Source organism: Hyperolius riggenbachi, chromosome 11 (genome assembly GCF_040937935.1).
Source record: "Hyperolius riggenbachi isolate aHypRig1 chromosome 11, aHypRig1.pri, whole genome shotgun sequence".
In the NCBI taxonomy this organism is placed as follows: Eukaryota; Metazoa; Chordata; class Amphibia; order Anura; family Hyperoliidae; genus Hyperolius; species Hyperolius riggenbachi.
Window position 1 is genome coordinate 34,544,462 of NC_090656.1, and position 15,469 is coordinate 34,559,930.

At 43.2% G+C, this 15,469-nt stretch overlaps 1 protein-coding gene across 6 annotated transcripts in view; it reads right to left on the reverse strand.

Annotated features, from left to right (window-relative positions):
• CDH13 (cadherin 13) overlaps window positions 1–15,469 on the reverse strand; it is a 1,882,652-nt gene that overhangs the window by 140,378 nt on the left and 1,726,805 nt on the right. For all 6 annotated transcript variants that reach the window (XM_068261396.1, XM_068261398.1, XM_068261397.1 and 3 more), the window contains 2 exons: window positions 7,401–7,583; window positions 5,881–6,134 (listed from right to left, as the gene is read on the reverse strand). In XM_068261396.1, coding sequence (XP_068117497.1) covers window positions 5,881–6,134; window positions 7,401–7,583 — 437 coding nt within the window. The remainder of the gene's footprint in view (window positions 1–5,880; window positions 6,135–7,400; window positions 7,584–15,469) is intronic.

Genomic DNA, 15,469 nt, shown 5'->3' on the forward strand with positions numbered 1-15,469 from the left:
CAACCAATCCAACCCAGCCACAGAGTAATAAACCTGCTTCCAAGTGTAATCCACACGCCTGCTCCCCCACCCACCATGTGCTCCAGTTTTAAGCAAGCAGAAGTAGCTATCTTCTTTACCTCCATATTAGTGTCACGTGGTCTGCAGCCACCTAGTATACAGTTGTTATAGGAGTGTGTAGAGGGACATAGACACTGTGAAATGTCCATAGAAAGAGGATGTGATGGTTTGCAGACAGGTGCGTAACTATAGAAATGCAGCCCTGGAAACCGCAGGGGGAGCGAGAGCTGTTGGGGGGCCCTCAACTACTAATCTTCCCTTCCTTCGATACAGGGGATTATAATTTAGATCAGTTGTTAGGGGTGTGAAGATCATGATGGCCACACTTGTTTTATGACCCTTGTAAGATGAGCCCCCAGGCAGTGATGGTCACCAAGGGGAAGCTGGGAAAGGGGTGTCAACATTGAAGGGGCCCATTTTGTTGGGGGTCCCCAATGATTTGTAGTTACGCCAGTGTATGCAGCTCACGTAAACATCCATATTTCATTAAAACAAAAGTGCAAAGTAGGAGATATTGAGAAATGTCCTTTTTGAAAAATACATGCTCATTTTCAATTTGATGCCAACAACAAATTTAACAAAAGTTGGTACAGAGCATTTTAGCCTTCTCTCATATCTCCTTTTTTAATAACACAAACGTTTGGGATGAGGAGACTGGTTGCTGTAGGTTTGTAAGGGAAATGTCCCATTCTTGCCTGATAGAGGATTGTTGCAGTGTAACACCTCACAGCCTCCTTTGTTGTATATTCATGTTGTGAATTATTTCAGGGAGTGACAGGTCTGCAGTGAAGGTATCAGTACTGGTGAAAACCTGCAGAGCTATACTGCTGTAATACGTGCAAAATACGGTTTGGCATTCTCTTGCGAAAGGAAGTAAGGCTTTTCCAGGAAAAGACATGATCTGGATACAGAAGTTAAAACAAGACCTGCATAGATCAGTCAGCTTTAATGGTGCTTTCCCTGGCGTGCGAGATAAGTGGCCACCGGGATACTTTGGGCGCAGGATACAGCCGGTATATGGCTGATGCTGCTGCTGCTGAACAAGTCACAGCCGTGTTAATTACTATTCCCCCTCCAGGTCCATGTGGATGATGGGGAATGATGTAATTCGGCTTCCAGCTATTGCTGGCGGCCGAATTACAGTGTTTTAAATGTAACTTCAGCTCCGTCTTCTGACGGCGCCGAAGTTATACTCTGTGCGGCGCTATAGCCATAATTCCTATTATGGTCTATGGTGGCGCCAGCTGCGCACAAATCTCCTGCGCTGGATGCCTTGTGATCACTTTCCCAGATGTGCAGACTACTCATATCAGAGGAACTCCCCATTCCATTCTAGTTGCTGACAATGCTAAGCGGTGCCCAGAACTGGTAATAGATCAGATAAAGGAGAAGTAGGAGGAAGTGCTAACCGCTACATAAAGAAAAGCTAGATTAATAGTTACCAGCTTTCATTGTTTGTAGTCAACTTCTACAGAAGGTGCTAAATGTGGAAATACAACCGCTCCAAGATCATCTACTCAGAGAGTCTCTTCCAGAATGTGCAGCCCCTCAAGTCCCCCCCCCCCCTCCGCTCCCTAGAGGTACGGAGTAACCCTGTACAGCTTGTCAAACCCCTCCCCCCACCTTCATTCCAGAGCAACACTAGTGGAGCTGGAACTATCGGAGAGACATCTTATACTCGCAAAACACTTCAAGTGGTTGCCTATTTTTGGCAGTCCAAATTTTAGTGAATATTCACCTATTCACATACTGCATCTGCTCCATCATCAGAGGAATGACATTAGTGTGCTTGCCACTATAGTGTTCCCTAATTGATGCGCTTTCCTCTTTTATAATGTTGCCATTAGAGTGTCCCCCCCCCCCCCCCAGTATAGTGCCCCGTGTATAGTGTTCCCTCATCTATGGTGCTTCCCCTTTTCTAGTGTTGCCATTACAGTGCTTCCCCAGTATAGTGCTTACCACTATAGTGCCCCATGTAAAGTGTTCCCTCATCTATGGTGCTTCCCCTTTTATAGTGTTGCCATTACAGTGCTTCCCCAGTATAGTGCTTACCACTATAGTGCCCCATGTATAGTGTTCCCCCATCTATGGTGCTGCCATGACAGTGCTCCCCAAGTATAGCGGTTACCACTATAGTGCCCCGTGTATAGTGTTCCCTCATCTATGATGTTTCCCTTTTAATAGTGTTGCCATTGCAGTGATTCTCAATATAGTGCCCTTCTATAGTGTTCCCTCATCTATGATGTTTCCCCTATAGAGGGTCATTATTACAATTCCCCCAGTATAGTGCCCACCATTGTAGTGCCTCTTATGGTTTATTCATTGAAAGGGTTTCCCCTTTTAGAGGGTTACCATTACAGTGCTTCCCCAGTATAGTGCGCCCAGCTATAGTGTTCCCTCATCTGTGGTGTTTCCCCTTTTTAGAGGGTTACCATTACAGTGCTTCCCCAGTATAGTGCCCCCAGCTATAGTGTTCCCTCATCTATGGTGTTTCCCCTTTTAGAGGGTTACCATTACAGTGCTTCCCCAGTATAGTGCGCCCAGCTATAGTGTTCCCTCATCTATGGTGTTTCCCCTTTTAGAGGGTTACCATTACAGTGCTTCCCCAGTATAGTGCCCCCAGCTATAGTGTTCCCTCATCTATGGTGTTTCCCCTTTTAGAGGGTTACCATTACAGTGCTTCCCCAGTATAGTGCCCCCAGCTATAGTGTTCCCTCATCTATGGTGTTTCCCCTTTTAGAGGGTTATCATTACAGTGCTTCCCCAGTATAGTGCCCCCAGCTATAGTGTTCCCTCATCTATGGTGTTTCCCCTTTTAGAGGGTTATCATTACAGTGCTTCCCCAGTATAGTGCCCCCAGCTATAGTGTTCCCTCATCTATGGTGTTTCCCCTTTTAGAGGGTTATCATTACAGTGCTTCCCCAGTATAGTGCCCCCAGCTATAATGTTCCCTCATCTATGGTATTTCCCCTTTTAGAGGGTTACCATTACAGTGCTCCCTAGAATAGAGCTCACCACTGGAGTGCCCCATTAGGGTGTGAAGCCCTCGCTGTAACCCTTACCCTTACAGAGCGATCATACAGATCAAGCATGGATATATAGTTATTATCTGCCTTTGTTTCTATGTGAGTATGTCCAGTATGTCACCTCCTAAGGGACCTTATAGTGACCTCAGCTGACTCTGCAGGATATGGGTACAGTATGTCACCTCCTAGGGCACCTTATAGTGACCTCAGCAGACTCGGCCACTTCTGGACATGGATACAGTATGTCACCTTCTAGGGCACCTCATAGTACCTCATCTGACTCGGCCACTGCAGGATATGGATCCAGTATGTCACCTTCTAGGGCACCTCATAGTACCTCAGCTGACTCGGGGACTGCATGATATGGATAACTATCCCCATCTATCTCCAGTCAGGCTCATGGAGAGCTGAAATCTCAGAACATTTTTTAGCTGTTCAGAATATGGAAACATGCTGGTAAAAAATATTAGCTCTGCTATAATTAGCCCGCTGATATAAAGAAGTCGACCGATGAGATGGGGCCAGTTTTTATCACCAATAATTATTCTCATGTTTAATTAAGATCTACGGCTATTCATACAGCACTCCATACTTGGCCTCTCTTAATTTCCCAGGGTGTGCAGATTTATTAAAGATGGGCCGATCGCTTCCAGATGACAGAGAGTCAGAGCCGCTAATTAAAATTTCAGGGGTTGTGGAAGAGCACCAGTATTAAACTCTTAAATCTGCCCGGTACCATCAGGCAAACATCTAATTAAGAAATCAGAAGGAAAAAAAACTATTAACGTCTACAATAAAAAATGGCAAAGTTAAAAAGACACTAAGATAAGTTGTTTTGTTTCTTAATTTAGTTGTAAAATGTCCAAACTCACAACACAAGTTTAGTGGATGAAGCCTCATTTAGAAATGTCAGTCCAGGTAATGTACAAGCGTCAGGGCAACTGCGGTGATTTCTCTATCACTGCTTCTCTCCAGGACCGGCTCTAGACATTTTGCTGCTTGAGGCAAACTTGTGAAAAACCGCGACGCCCCCATCACTTCCTGCAATGCCATCCACTTACAGTTCAGTGGGCAGCATTGCAGGAAGTGACGAGAGTGGGCCGCACGCTGGAACGCGGAAGAGGTGAGTCATCCTCGCCCGCTGCGCTTAATAGCTGGAGGGGGTGCGCAGATCGGGGGACCCAGGTGAGGGAGGGGGGTCCGACCCCCCCCCCACCCCCGCCACTGTGCCAAATACCCCCTCCCTGCCCGCTACCCCCTCCAGCTCGGCAGCCCCCCACAACCACGGCAAGGTGTGTGCCGCCACCCTGACTTTGCCGCCTGAGAAACCCGCCTCATCCCGCCTTATGGGCGGCCCGGCCCTACTTCTCTCCACACAGGTGAGAGGCTAGTGTTGTTATCATCTATTACATTTATCTGTGCATTAGTTTAGGATCCAATATGGGCAGTTCCCTACGTACAAGCAAGTTGTGATACAACCTTTCACACCTACAAAGTTGTCTTTAGGACTGGTACACAACATGCAATTTCCTGTAAGATAGACAGGTTGCATTGATTTTTTCCGACAGGTGTATAGTAGTGATCGGAAAATGGATCATAAAAAGGATCGGGAAATCAGATCGGACCTGTTCGACCTGTCTCTCTGACGGGAAATTGCATGTTGTGTGCCAAGCATAACGATAGCATTCCATCAATATTATAATATTACCTCCTCTCACTCCCGCATATAGGACTTCTCAGGAGTGTCACTTCTTCTTTGGAACTCTCTCCTACAGCCTGCCCATCTTGCTACAAGCCTGGAAATTTTCAAATGTACCCTCAAGACTCACCTGTACAAACAAGCCTATAATTTGCTTTAACTATAATGTAAAGCTCATCTGCTAACCCTTTTGTCTATTCCCCAAGTGCACTACCCTCTAGATTGTAAGCTCTCAAGGGCAAGTCTTCCCCCTTTCCCCTTTTGTTTCCGGTTTTATCAAGTGATCATCCATCATCACTGATGTTTTACAACACATCCATTGTATCGGTACTTGTGTCACTGGTTGTCCTCAATGTATAGTAGGTAGAACTGCTCATGTATCTATGCTCCATAATCATTGTATGTTTTTGTACATTTTATAGTGCCATGGAAGATATTGGCGCTATATAAAAAAAAATATATATAATACAATAGTAATAGCCATTGTGGGGGGGGGGGGGGATAACGTCATATGCCTGTCACATAATGGGAGCTGCATGGTGATTGGCTGCCCAGTGCCTCTACACTGAAGATGGGGGCGAAAAAAATGTTTAACAATTGAATGCATCATTCTCCATGTTAAAATCTGACAACATGCACTACCTTTAATTCAGGCACAGCCAGTACCGAAACACACAAAAAACCATATTTAGGAGGTTGTTACTTCAGCTAGCCTGGGGGTGGGATAATGCAGTGACATCATCACGCCATGTTTAGCTCCACAAGCCTTCAAGGGGCGTGTTTGAGACCAAACTTGAAACACATAACAGCACTTCATAGAGAAGCAGTCTCCTGTCTGACGCATCCTGAAATCTTTGAGACATAACTACAATGAGTTAGAAAGATAGAACTACAATGAGCTACACAAATAGAACAACAACAACAAAAACACCCACATTTGAAAAACAAAATAACTTCTGTTCTGCTTTGAAAAAGTAATCCATATTATTTTTGTCAGCACCAATCACAGTAAATAGCCTGAAGTGAGTCATCACAAATGCAGATTTCAGGAAAGAAATGCCATTAGGATGTGGACCTGAGACTTCACCTACTCACCGCATGGTCTGATGCTGTAAGGTATCCGGATCTGTAGCACTCACAGTGAGAAGGATGGACCCCACGGGAATGTTTTCTGGCGTTGACACTTTCATTGGGTCAGGGTGGAAGACGGGACCTTCGTTGACATCAAGCACGTTGATCTGGACGGTGGCGGTGGAACTGGCCCCATAGCCCACATCTGGGATAAGCGGGTCCTCATTCTCTACTTTGATGAGTAGAGTGTGAAATGCCAAAATCTCACAGTCCAATGGCTGGAAATAAGAACATACAAACAATTTGAAAACGATATTTATTGAAACACTTATTCTCAAAACTAAAAATTTCAGTTATACAGGCCTGGGGTCCACTATTTATCGGGCGCCCTAATTTCTTCTTTAGGTGCCCCATAGCCGATATTTTGCATTAGTGCCTATGGAGTGCCCAAATAGTCCATTAGACCCACATTCCCCTCACAGCTATATGTTACTATTGGAAAGAGCAGAACCTGAACTGCCCTAATATTATTGGTTAAGTGGTGTCCCTTTTCCTAACTATCCTGATCCTGGCTGGTGTCATCCCTTCTCCAAATTTGTTCTGAACATTACTGGTAAAGTGATGTCCCTGTTCTGCATTGCCCTGATGATTATAGGTAAAGACATGTCTATATTACTTCAAACTCTCCTGATTATTACGGGTAAAGGGATGTCCTGCTATTTATTGGTAAAGGGATGTACCTACTCTGTCCTGATCATTATTGGTAAAGGGATGTCCCTACTCTGTCCTGATCATTATTGGTAAAGTGATGCCCCTACTCTTCAGTATGTTGTCTAGGTTTGCCATATTTCCTCCGAGCAGCAAAAGTTCCAGAGAACTTGGAGTCCAGAAAAATAATCTGTTACTACATTCACTTCCTCATCTATTTGCAGAGCATTAATTGGAATAGTTTACATAATGTGCTGCTTACCCAAACAAGGATCTTCTACAACCTGAATATACCCCTTCCCTTAGTGGAAATGCCATAGTTTGTGGATTTTTTAACTTGTTCCACTAAAGATTGTCTCTGTATCTGAAAGCTTGGGGGGGGGGGGGGGGGGGATTTTACTGGTCCACCAGGGAGGGAAAGCCCTACGGGTGAAGGAGGGTAAGCTATAGAGGGTTGTAGCACACTGTGTATGGCAGAGAGGGTTGTAAGTGACATGGTGTTGTGTGTAATTGATGTGAATGTTTTTTTTTTTTTTTAATTTACAAAGGGGGGGGGGGGGATGAAAGTGTATTGAGGGGAACATAGTGTGGGGGTAAGATTTCAGTTGTGTAAGGTGGAGGTGTTACAGACCACTATAACAGGGTGGGAGCTGTGAAGTGTGGGAAACTCCCACAGGATGTGAACAGCTGAGGGAAGAGGATATGACATCATAAGCAGGCCTCCATTAGGTCCACACTCTCCGATTCAATACTTCCTGCTTGGTCAGAATATATGTAGGGATATGGATATGTTTTCTATTAAAACAGGCAATAGCAACACATTGATCACTACTTACCTTGACCACAGAAAGCATGCCCTCGTTGTTTCTAGGATTAGTATGGATTTCAAAGCTCTGGCCGGGGTTGCCATTAATGATGGTGTAAACCGCCTTCCACGCTCCCGTCGTGGGGTCATCCTTGTCACTGACGGTCAGGTTTACCATCACGCCCGTAACACCTTCCTTTACGGTGGCTTGAAACTGCAAAAGTCAAAAAGTAATTCAGCGTTAGTTTTTGTTTTTGCATTTCAACAACAAAATGCACAAAATTGGAATCACAACTTTGAATAAATGACACAAAATATCTCAAGGATGAAAAATAAGGAGACATTATTAAGTGTTTTGACTGGAAGTGTGTCTCCTATCCCCAAAACAATGAATTTGTTTAAAGTAAATAGCTGAGATGTTATTCTTTAAAAGCCGCCACTTCTGATAGATGGCAGGAAAGACTTCACCGGTAAATAGCATTCCGAAACAGTAAATCTCTTCACCACAATGGAGAAGCAACTCTAGCATAAAACATAAAACCAGCCAGTCTACACAAATACAGTTTTTTTTTCATTCTTATTTGGAATAAACGAGTTATTTGCTGGTTGCTTTAAGGTGGAAAATAATTCCAAAAGTTTAGATTTACATATCGGGCTATGCAGACGTACTTTACTGCCGATGAGCCTAACATACAAATTGCCTTATTTCCCGGAGCTATGAATAACATTTTTAGAGACTTTGGAAGAGTCTTGGGAGAGCTGAGGCAAGCGGGTAGCCATAGTTAAAAGAGAAATCGCCTGCCTGGTTATCGTGCTGATCCTCATACACTGAATTCCCTTTCTAGACATTTATTTCTCATCTAAGAAGTACATCAACAGTTAAAAGCATGAAGAGAAAATAAACTTATGATATAATGAATTGTATGTGTAATACAGCTAAGAAATAGAACATAAGCAGCACAGATAGGAAGGAGTCTCATATTGTTTCCAGGACAGGAAGAGTTACGGAACTTCTGTTTAGAAGCTCTTTGACCCAACTTGGGTCAGCTACAGTGCTGTTTCCTGAAGCGCTTATACATCACAGAAACAGTGAGAGGTAGGCTGAGATACGGTTTTACTGCAGGAAAGTTCAAAGGGTCATCAGCTCTGCTCTGTCTTATAGCTTAAAATTCAAAGTGTGGTTTGTAAATGCCACGGAATATGTTGGCAATTTATAAATCAATAATAATAAACTGCAAATATGACACAATTATGCAATGTTATATGTTATGCAATGTTATAAAACAAAAGCTGAAAATAAAAATAAGAGACTCTTTTCTTTGCTACTAATGTTCTATTAATTATCCGTACTAAACATGCAAATCGTTAGATCATAATTTTACATTTTTTTGCTTCAGGTTTGCTTTAAAGAGAATCTGTACTCTAAAATTCTTACAATAAAAAGCAGTGTTTACAAACAAAAGACATGGCTGCTAACCAGAGTGTAATAGGCTGAGAACTAGCTTACTGTGTGACTCATGCAGAGCTTGGAGGGTGTGTGTAAAGCTTCTGCCATTGACAAGCAGTGCTGCACATTCCGCACATTCCAGCCTCAGCCCGACAGACAGGACAGAGGAAAGAAGATAAGATTTATTACAGAGACAGTGCAAGTAGGAAAGGCTGCAGTAAGACAGACCACATTAGAACAGGCATAGGAACTTATAGGATAGAATAAATAGGGCTCAAAATTTTGTTACAGAGTCTCTTTAAAGTTATATGTTTTACATTCTGCTCAGTTATTGGTATCTACCTCTTCTAGCAACGTGCAAGTCCCTGGAAACTTGGAGGAGGACGGACTCTGAGATCCCAAGGAAAGAAAAGTCACAGAGGGAACGAATACCAGGTGCAATATGTCAAGGTATAGAAAGATTTTGGCATAATGAGGATTACTTACACCACAGGTGTCAAATTTGATCACGTAACTGGCCAAAATCTAAAACCTAGTCTAAGTCACGGGCCAAATTGTCTATGAAGATTGAATATTTATTGAACAGTCTCAAACTAAGTGGCGTAACTATAGCAAACATGGGGCCAGCTCCTCGCCTTCTGCAGAGTAGCGCAGTGGAGCAGCTTAACTAGTTAACCGCTAAGGCAGTGGTCCTCAAACTAAGGTCCGCAGGCCGAATGTGGCCCCCTGAGGCTTATTTACTGGCCCCCCCCACACACAATGTATTACTTATATGTGGTCAGCTACCTTTTTATTGATTAATATTGGTAGTCCTCATATAAAATAGTGCTGGCACCACCCATCCACATAGACGCCAGAAAGCAGTAGTTCGCTGGTTTCCAATCAAATTCCACATCAGGTGACACCGCTGTCCAATTGGACTGCAGGTTGTCACCGGGGTATGCTTTACTGTCTGGCCCACAAAGACTTCTACATTATCTTATGTATACTCCGGCCCCCCAGCAGTTTGAAGTATGTTGACCCGGCCCTCGACCCAAAACGTTTGGGGACCCCTGCACTAAGGGCTTAGACACACTATAAGTGTTTTTCTAAGTGCTTTTTAGCCATCAGCGCTTTCTAAAAGTTGTTGTTTTTTAAACTCTCCCATTGACTTACATTAAAATCGCGATCGTGGTAAAACTGAGCGATTTTAATGTAAGTCAATGGGAGCATTTTTTAAAAAGCTATCAGAAAGCGCTGAGGGTTAAAAAGTGCTTAGAAAAGCACTTAGGGCCCATTCACACTAGAAGTGCTTTTGTGAACGTTTTGCGATTATCGTTTTTAAAATCGCTCCCATTCACTTTCATTAAAATGGTAGAAAAATCGCTGCGATTTCGCGATTGCGTACGCGTACGCGTAAATCATGTCAATTTTTCCATGATTTTAATGAAAGTGAATGGGAGCGATTTTAAAAAACCCGGACAATGCTCAGAAAAGTGCTTCTAGTGTGAATGGGCCCTTATAGTGTTGTCTGAGTCCTAAGGGTTTTTTCCCCTTAAAGGGAAGGTCCAAGCAAAAAAAAAAAAAAATGAGTTTCACTTACCTGGGGCTTCTACCAGCCCCATGCAGCCATCCTGTGCCCTCGTAGTCACTCACTGCTGCTACAGTCCCCCGCTGGCAACTTTCTGACCTCGGAGGTCAGGGCCACATTGCATACATTTTTACGCATTCCAGCTAGTGCAGGAACAAAAATGTACACGTTGCACCACTAACGCGTAAAAATGTATGTGTTAATGTTCCTGCACTAGCGGGAATGTGTAAAAATGTACACAATTCGGCCCTGACCTTCGAGGTCAGAAAGCTGCCAGCGGGGGACTGGAGCAGCAATGAGTGACTACGAGGGCACAGGATGGCTGTATGGGGCTGGTAGAAGCCCCAGGTAAGTGAAACTCATTTTTTTTTTTTGCTTGGACCTTCCCTTTAAAGTGTACCGGAGATGGGATTAAACTAAAAAAAAAATTAGACATACCTGGGGCTTCCTCCAGCACCCTCGAGGCTTGAGGATACACGCCTTCCTCCCCCGACTCCTTGGTCATTTCCAGACTGGAGGATTTCTCTGGGCCAGTCAGCACAGGCACAGTTTGGCCAGGCGTGCCCCTCACCTATTTCCCATTGCCGGGAACATCCTGCGGCTGCACAGTAGTCCAGCGCAAGTGCAGAATGCTCGCAGCGACGTGAACTTGGCAGGAGCACGTGCACGGCCAGGCTGCACCTGCGTAGTTGGCCCAGGGCCGGAGGTCTTTCTAGGGCCAATTGTGGATGAATGTGGAGTCGTAGGAGGACGGAGTGAAAGCGATCAGCCTGGAGGCGGCTGGAGGAAGCCTAAGGTATGTATATTTTGTTGTTTTATCCCCATCCCGAGTACCCTTTAAAGTGTAAAGAGACCAACTTTGGCTTGTACATTTTGCTAATAATTATTTTATTCTGAATGCATTTTAATGGGAATAATTTATAAAAAAATAAATAAAAAAAATCATTATTTCTCAGTATTTAGCCAATATAGTTTAAAAATAATACAGGCTACCATAATTAAAACTCACGTATTTTACTTGCCTAATTGTCCCAGTCATTACATAATTTCAATTTTGTTCCTATCACAATGTATGGTGACAATATTTTATTTGGAAATAAAAGTATATTTTTTTCAGTTTTGCGTCTATCACAAATTATAAGCCCTTATTTGCAAATATAACAGCAATATGCCCTCTTGACATACACAAAATGTTTAGTCCCTAAGGCAGTTATTTATGCTTTTTTTTAAAATGTCAGGGGTTAATTAATGGGGTATTATATGTATTTTTATTTAATGGGAAGTACAGAGTTGTGATTTTACTATTTGGCCACTAGATGTCCCCCCACTTTACGTACTTTTTACTGCATACACGTGTTACAGGAAGTAACGCAAGAAAGCTCTACTTTCACTTTTGTCAGTGAACATCGGCGATCATTGATCACAGGCACTTAGATCAGTGAATGGGAACACTGTCACTGGTGTGCTCCTGTATTTGGGAAGGCAGTGTGCAGTAATTATTTTACTGAAGCTCTTTTTATTTGAAGCTCTTGAGGGCCACATAAAATGGCAAGGAGGGCCACATTTGCCCCATGAGCCTTGTGGAGGACACCTGTGACTTACACTTTTCAGGTTGCAATAAAGATGCAAGCACCAATAAAGGTCAGACTCTGCAATGATTTGAGAAAGAAGGGTCGAAACGCCTGTGCGTCATCATCATGCAGACCTGTTTTTAATTATGTCTTTTTACTAAGAGCTATAAATAAAGAAACTTGAATACTGGATGGTGTGGACCTTTGATGATTGATGATTACCACCAATAAAGCTTGCAAAGGATCTCCAGTGACCACTTGGGCTTTTGAGGATCCTCACTGTTCGCATTCCTGAAGATTAGGTGGACCTCTGAAGAGAACTTTACTTAAAAACAAACTCCAAAAAGAAGTGTGAAACAGTAATAACTGAAGGATGGAGGCACCCAAAAATAATAATTAAACTATTTAAAACAGTTTAAAAGAGGAGAGGCAGTGGTTAGCTTACCTCTCCAGTAAAATATAGCTGCCAGAATGACTCAGTAGAAGTTCAAAAAGTTTATTGCATAGAAATAGGGTCATACAATGCATTTTGCGGGAATTTTCTCATTCCTCAGGTCAATAGTACCCTAAAAAAGTGCCGTACTGCTTTCAGGGATCTGACTTTAGCACCTCACAGGCGGACGTATTAGAACATCGCCAGTGAGATGGGCGCAGGGTGAGCTGGAAGACCACTCACCCTGCTGCCGCTCAAATTCGTGGAAGGGTTAAATACTATTCCCCCTCCGAGTCATAGCAACACAGAGGGAGAAGTAATTTTGAGGTCCAGCGATCACCGAACCCCGAATTACTCTTACACGGGGCGCGCACTGGAGCCAAAATGACCTGCTTTGCCTGAGATTCTCTGGAAACTTCCTCTTTCCCACCTCCACTAGCATCAGAGCCCAGCCCCTATAGTGACGCCAAGTCATGTGGTCACTGTCGCATGTCCCCTAGTGGCTGGACCGCTCAATGCCATTCAATCGACTTGCTGAAACTGCTGGCATTGGGCAGCAGACAGGCTAGGAGGGAGCGTTCGAGTGACACAAACACTTTACTACAAAATATTTCAGGTACAGGGCTGCCCCCACCTCTGTAGAAGGACAGAGGACCTGCTCTGACTATTCTAAACCTGCAAATGAAAATTGTTAAAACACTCTGGTCTGACTAAGAACAATACAATACTTCAGGTAGCGAATCTTCAGGAAGGCTGGGATTATTTTTGCAGTGCGTAGAGCAGGTTAGTAGCTGAGGAAATTACCTCAAGTCTTTTATTGTAAATGCAATATACCGTATATTCCGGCGTATAAGACGACTGGGCGTATAAGACGACCCCCCAACTTTTCCAGTTAAAATATAAGGTTTGGGATATACTCACCGTATAAGACTACCCCTCTTACAACGCACACCAAATAAAAATAAAAATAAAAAAAACATACTGGTGCTATGTATGAACAGATACTGGTGCTGTACTGTGTGTTACTCAGTATATAACAGTATATAATCAATTGACATGTTGCATTGGTCAGCTCTCCTTGTCTACCTGTTTATCAGAGCGGTATGAAAGAATAGATTGCGCTCCCTCAGCAGTGAGATCTGAGAGGCGGTAACAGGATAGGGTGTATCACCCGGCATCAATGACTTCCGGCGTATAAGACAACCCCCAACTTTTCAGAAGATTTTCAAGGGTTAAAAAGTAGTCTTATACGCAGGAATATACAGTAAATAATCAATATACACAGAAAATTATTAAAAGTAAATTATAGAGAGAGTAGCCCAGATAAAATAAAAGGTAAAACAAAGAAAATGAATACTTAAAGTTTTGGAAGAAATATGTCCGTTGTGTGGAAAATCCAAGCAAAATGGAGGGCTCCTTTGTTAGAAAAGTTTAGTCAAAATGGAGTCCAGCTGAACGGTCCTCTGGTTGGCTCCTGCTTAAATGATGTTTTCAAAAAAAGGGAGGACTATTTGCTGAAAATGCCCTGCTCCTTTTATACATATCTGCTCTGAGGCTCTGCCCCTGCTGGGCATTCTCCTAATTGTGCAGGGAACCTCAACATTCCTATATCTCAAACCACGTTCATTGCACACAAATAATAAGTGCAAATACACAATCCCCAAAGAATATAGATCACATAAATACCAGACATGTATAGTGTATGATATTCCGTTACTGAAAAATGGGATACTGGGGCAGTGGCTTACCGCAGCCTCCTACAAGAGGGATGAAAATGTCTGCCACGTTACTAGCGATCAGACGATATAATTTTCATACCTATCATAAGCACAGTATCTCTTTAAATGGCAAAAGCCATACAATACAGTTATTTTAAATATGGCCAGAGTGGTTCCACCAAGTCCCATGCTGAGCTGAAGCTTGCTGGCTGGCTGCAGAGGGCTACCAAATGTCTAGTGTTCACACTGAACTGTGAAGTGCCTGATGCAAGAACATCTTTTTGTTCAGGTGATTAAAGAAACACCTAGAATAACAGCTGGCAGACACATGAATAGTCAGACCCCATGCTTTTGCTCTGTGCTATTCCTCAATGCGCAATCTGGATTGTAATGTGGAACACAATCAGAAAACCAACTGATTGCGTTTTCTCATGGTTCATCCGTTACAGTCACTGCATAGTCCATACATGAGGGAGTGTTGCAGACAATGCAAATTAAAGAGGAACTGTAAACAGAAAAAAAAATCCTCTCAGCGATGTCCAGTAAAAATGCCTGGGACGAACCATTTTTACTCCTGGCAGAGTAACAGTTTTTTTTTCTTTATTCCAGCAGTTGTAACTGTTATACAGTGAGGCAGGGGTCACACTTACCGGCTTTCGTACGCGTTTTCTGCACAGAAAAACTGACTTCAACTGAGAACTCATGTTAATCAATAAGCAAGGTCACACTTTAATGCAGATTTCGCATGCAGAAAAAAAACGGACATCTTGCGCAATTTGTCAGTTTTCTGTATAAATTACATTAGCTGCTGTAAGTCAGGGGTCACACTTGTCTTTCAGTTTTCTGCAAAGTGTAGAAACTGAAAGACAAGTGTGACCCCTGCCTCTAGGCTGTAACCACCTTTTTTTTTCTTTTAACTGACAAAAATGTCATCAGAAGGCACCCAATGCATGTGTGGAGAGAAGTGCAGTTAGGGAACTAGTAGGCAAGTGGTTTGTCTGTATATACAAACAAAATTGAATGGCTGTTGTGAAGCAGTTTTAGTAAAGTAATTGCAGCAGGGTAAATTAATAGAAAAAAGGTGGTTTATTGTGATGAATGGGGAATAGAGAAGATCAGGTCTATTTCTGTACTGTGAGAATCAAGTTTCAGCCTAGAGCAGTGATGGCTAACCTTGGCACTCCAGCTGTGACAAAACTACAAATCCCATCATGCCTCTGACTCCCCGATGTATGCTTAGAGCTGTCAGAGTATTGCATTGCCTCATGGGACTTGTAGTTGCACCACAGCTGGAGTGCCAAGGTTAGCCATCACTGTCCCTAGAGGGTGGAGCATAGAAGGTTTCTGTTTCATTGCTCCTC